Source organism: Lampetra planeri, chromosome 58 (assembly GCF_965212315.1).
Source record: "Lampetra planeri chromosome 58, kcLamPlan1.2.h2, whole genome shotgun sequence".
In the NCBI taxonomy this organism is placed as follows: domain Eukaryota; kingdom Metazoa; phylum Chordata; class Hyperoartia; order Petromyzontiformes; family Petromyzontidae; genus Lampetra; species Lampetra planeri.
Window position 1 is genome coordinate 3,259,337 of NC_136164.1, and position 5,110 is coordinate 3,264,446.

At 65.3% G+C, this 5,110-nt stretch overlaps 1 protein-coding gene across 1 annotated transcript in view; it reads right to left on the bottom strand.

Moving 5' to 3' along the window:
• Positions 1–383: 383 nt before the first annotated feature.
• Positions 384–5,110, bottom strand: part of LOC144735963 (uncharacterized) — a 15,760-nt gene continuing 11,033 nt past the window's right edge. The window contains exons 6-12 of the mRNA XM_078618564.1: positions 4,538–4,630; positions 4,341–4,506; positions 3,703–3,861; positions 2,557–2,739; positions 854–2,035; positions 702–806; positions 384–595 (exon numbers count right to left, since the gene is read on the bottom strand). Of these exons, the coding sequence (XP_078474690.1) occupies positions 384–595; positions 702–806; positions 854–2,035; positions 2,557–2,739; positions 3,703–3,861; positions 4,341–4,506; positions 4,538–4,630 (2,100 nt within the window). The remainder of the gene's footprint in view (positions 596–701; positions 807–853; positions 2,036–2,556; positions 2,740–3,702; positions 3,862–4,340; positions 4,507–4,537; positions 4,631–5,110) is intronic.

Consider the following 5,110-nt stretch of genomic DNA (forward strand, 5'->3'; position numbering starts at 1 on the left):
GGGAATATAACAGCAGGGGGATGGGGTAAGCAACTTGGAGCTTCAGATGAAAGCGTGGCAGGAAGGTGTGGGCCAAGTAACCAGGGAGGGAGGGAGGGTGGCAGGGAGGGAGGGGTCGTGATGGGTTTCAGGGTGGTAACTTTTCAGCCCTAACGTTTAGTGTTAATATAACAACGATAATAATCAAACATTTAAATTAAGTATACAGGAGAAGGTTATAAAGAGGAGCAAACCTTAAAACGGCGTCGCATCGCTGACGGTAGCAATCATATAATCATTGTTACTAATCATAATAAATACTTGGTTAAAAAACCGCCGTACAAAGGAACGCAGCGGCAGCAGCAGCAGCAGCGGCGGCGGCGGTGGCAGTGGCCGCCAGAATTTCACAAACTGGACTCGGGGACCTCCCTCTTGCTCCTCGCCAACCACGTTCCGTACGGCGCCCCGCCGGGCCGCCCGCCAGCGGTGGCGGCGGCCGCCGACGGCGCACAGCGCGTGGCGCCGGCGGTGCCGCCAGAAGGGGCGGCGGCGGCCGCCGGCGCCGCCGCCGGTTTAGTCGCCGCATCTTTCTTCTTGCCCTTTGACCTCTCCTCCGCTTTCGGCGCAACGGGGGCGACCGCCGCAACTTGCTTCGCTTTTCCGGACGCGCCGCTCCGAACGTTCGCCGCCTTCTTCCCCTGCTGCTGCTGCTGCTGCAGCGCCGACGCCGCCGCCGCCGCGGCGCTTCTCTTCTGCGTCGTCACGGCCGCCGTAGAAGCGGTAGAAGCGGAAGCCGAAGCCGCCCGCGTCGGCGATCGCTTCGGCGTCTGTCCTCGACCGCCGCCGCTCGCGCCGCTCGCCGTCCCGGCCGCACCGGCAGCCGGGACGGCGCCGGCGCCCCCGGCGGGCCGCTGGGTCACGTCCCTCCGCATCAGCGCCGCCCGGAACAGGGACAGTCGCCCCTCGGGCTTCCGTTTTGCCGCCGCGGCATCCGATTTGGCGGCAGCGTCGGCGGCGGCGGAAGGAGCCGACTTCTCCGATTTAGCGGCGGCGGTGACGCCGTCCGATTTGGCAGAAGCCGCGGATCGCTCGGATTTGGCAGGAGCGGCCGCGACGACGCCGACGCCCGCGGGTTTGGCGGCGGCGGAGGCGGCGGAGGCGGCGTGGCCGCCCCTGTCCGGCCTGCCGACGTTCGCGGAGTCGGCGCCGGCGTCCGTCCTGGCGGCGGCCCTCGCTCGCCGGCGGGGCGAGGAGGCGGCGGCGGCGACCGCCCCGGCCGCCGTCCCGCGCCTCTCGGGCCCCGGCAGCCGGCCGGACGACGACGAGAGCGACGAGCGGCTCGCCGACGACGAGCGCTGCGCCGAAGCCGCCCTCCTCTGCCTCTGCAGCGACCCCGCGACATCCAACGACGCCGGCAGCCGGGCGGGCGACGCCGCGTCCGACGATCGAGGGAGAGTCGTCGTCGTCCTCCTCAGCGCCGCCGCCGCGCCGCCGCCGGCCGGGCGCCGGCGCGGGTCGCCGGGCGGCGGCGGCGCCACGGAGGTGGAGGAAGAGGAGGAGGAGGGGCGGCCGCGGGAGGCGGCGGCGGCGCTCGACGAGGAGGAGGGTTCCGGGACGGCCGCCGTTGCCGCCCCGCTCCAGGAGCGCCGATCCGACCCGTGCTGCTGCTGCTGCTGCTGCTGCCGCCGGTGCTGCTGCTGCTGCTGGACAAGCAAGGAGGAGGTGGCGGAGGAGGAGGAGGGGGGCGCGTCTCGGCTGACGCTCCGAGCCCTGGGTAGGCCGTGACGCGAAGACGCGGCCGCCGCCACCGCCCCGGCCGCGGCCGTCGCGGAGGGCCCGGCCGGGCCGAGGGAAAAGTCGGCCTTGCGGGGCAGCGTGGCCGGCATGGAGGCCGGGCGAGCCCTGACGGAGGGGAAGGAGGCGGCCGGCGAGGAGCAGGCCGACAAGGGTGGCAGGGCGCAGGAGTTGTTGTGGGGACGCCGCCCGTTGGCAGAGAAGGGCGACGACGGAGCCGTGGACTGGACCCCGCGGGCAAACGGGCGCGACGAGAAGCCACCTGCGGGGGGGAGTGACCGGGGGGGGGGGAGGTCGCAGGGGAGGGGGGGCGTCAACGGGAGAACCATCAGACGAGTTTGGCGACCGACATTCTCCCCCCCGCCCCAAAACCCCCACCAGTAGTTACATTGTCATGGGAACTTTAATTGAGGGACTGTACTGTCGTTGTCATCTTCGTGTGTATGCATGTATGTACTGTACGTATGTTGAACTTCTCTCGCACCGTACGTAGCCAACTCCTGTAATCGGAGGTACGGGGAGGGGCCAAACAAACTCAACACAACAACAACAAGCAGCAGCAGCAGTTCATATCGATGATGACGACCTGAAAGTGCAGAGCTCCAGTGGCTTCCTGGTATCGAAAGGAAGAGCGTTGCAGACGGCAAAATACAGAAATGCATCATGGGAGCGCACGACAAGTAAGGCAACGTGACGGCGAGCGGCAAAGCAGCGTGGGATTCCGCAGCAGGGGATTCTGGGAGACGGGAATCAAGGGTAAAAACCCGGAAGAGGGGCACAGACCGATGAAGGGGCTGGCGCCATCTTCGTCCGTGGTGGGCAGCGGGTCGTGCGACGTGGAGGGCGAGTCGTGCGGCGACGCGGGAGACGTCCCGCTCGTCGAGGCCTTCGACACGAGGCTGGGCCTGCGCTCTAGGCCGGGGAGGCGGTTCACCCAGTGCTCCGACAGGGAGGAGCACGTGGAGCCTGGTGGGCACGCATGCACGCACACACGCACACACGCACGCACGAACACACGCACACACGCACGCACGCACGCACGCACACACACACACACACGCACACACGCACGACGGAGACACGCACGCAGGCAGGCACGCACGCAGGCACGCAGGCACGCACGCACGCACGCGGGAGAGAGGACGGACACACGCAGGTCAAATACACCCCCTCCTGGTGCCACTCTCTCCCTCTCTCACACACAAAACAAAGATCCCCCCCCCCCCCCCCCGTGTAGCCTTAACAGACTAGCGAGCACCTATGAAGGCCGGCATGGCCGGCATGGCACACGAGGGGGTGGGTGGCCAACACCACGCCCGGCCGCCTTTGTCTCCCCAGTGGCGATGTTTACTCACCGCACCAGGTACCCATTTGAGGCCGAGTCGACCTAGGGTTAGGCCCAGGATCGGTTCTGATAATCGTCACCGGTGTTGACCGTGAGCGGGAGTTGAACCCGGGTCTCCAAGTTCGTAGTGCGGTGCGCTAACTACTGCTACGCTACCGCTCCCTACACACGCACACGTACACACACACGTACACACACACGTACACACACACGTACACACACACGTACACACACACGTACACACACGCACACACGCACGCACGCACACACGCACACACACGTACACACACACGTACACACACGTACACGCACACTTACACACACACGTACACACACACGTACACACACACGTACACACGCACATACACACACACGTACACGCACACTTACACACACACGTACACGCACGTACACACACATGCACACACACGTACACACACGTACACACACGTACACACACACGTACACACACACGTACACACACACGCACGTACACACACACGTACACACACACGCACAGTGCGCCCTGCGAGGCCCCGCATGACCCCCTGTGAGCACCCTCGCGAACCCTGCGTGGCTGGTACCGGCGTGGGAGCTGCTGGCCGACCAGGCCGGGATGGCGCTGCGTCTCTGGTAGAAGAGGATGTAGGCTGCTCGCGTGCACACCCGCTCCTCCTCCACCGCCTCCACCGCGCTGTCGTCAAAGCAGTACCACTGGCCATCCAGAGAGTTCTTGCAGAAGGCTACGAGGGAGAGGGGAGGGGGGTGGAGAGGGTCATGTACCAACATCTGAATATGTATTTTTCCTGGAGGAATCCCATGAGCTATGAAGCTTTTTTTCACAGATGTCCAGGAGGGGCACGGAGTCAGAACGTTACAACAACAATACAAAAACACGATAAGAGTGCAAAGTATAGAAAAAGGTAATACAATTACAGATAAAACTATTTTTTTTATCTTACCAGGTAAAGCCCACTGAGGTATTAATATATTTTTATAGAAGCGACCTGGCCAGTAATGATGGCTCAACAAAGTGGCTTATCATGACGTGGAAATTTATAGCAGCGCAATTATCAAAACAATATCCACGCACGTCTCCAAATGTGGAGGGAACAAACCGGAGGACCCGGAGAAAAAATCCTCGATTTACTTGAGCAAGTGAGGCCCACACGACGCACGAGACAAAGACCCACGATGAGAACCTGATCCGCTGCCCGCGTACCCGTGTAGTGGCCCGACTGCAGCAGGCGGCCGTTGTGATTGCACACGGCGTAGAGGTCGTAGCGGAGGTCGTCGGGGTCGGCCCCGAGTCGCCGGGGGTCGTCTCCACGGCGACCAGTGAGAGAGCAGCGTCCACGTGCTCTGCGAGCGGCGCACCACGTGCGGCGTCATGTCGAGCGCCGTCAGCGGGAAGCGCACCAGGGAGGACAGCTTGGTGCGACGCTCGCCCACCTGGGGCAGCGGGGAGAGAGGCGGGGGGGGGGAGGACAGCTTGGTGCGACGCTCGCCCACCTGGGGCAGCGGGGAGAGAGGCGGGGGGGGGGGAGGACAGCTTGGTGCGACGCTCGCCCACCTGGGGCAGCGGGGAGAGAGGCGGGGGGGGGGGGAGGACAGCTTGGTGCGACGCTCGCCCACCTGGGGCAGCGGGGACAGAGGCGGGGGGGGGGGAGGACAGCTTGGTGCGACGCTCGCCCACCTGGGGCAGCGGGACAGAGACGGGGGGGGGGGGAGGACAGCCTTGGTGCGACGCTCGCCCACCTGGGGCAGCGGGGAGAGAGAACGGGGGGGGGGAGGACAGCTTGGTGCGACGCTCGCCCACCTGGGGCAGCGGGGAGAGAGGCGGGGGGGGGGGGAGGACAGCTTGGTGCGACGCTCGCCCACCCTGGGGCAGCGGGGAGAGAGACGGGGGGGGGGAGGACAGCTTGGTACGACGCTCGCCCACCCTGGGAGCAGCGGGAGAGAGACGGGGGGGGGGGAGGACTAGCTTGGTGC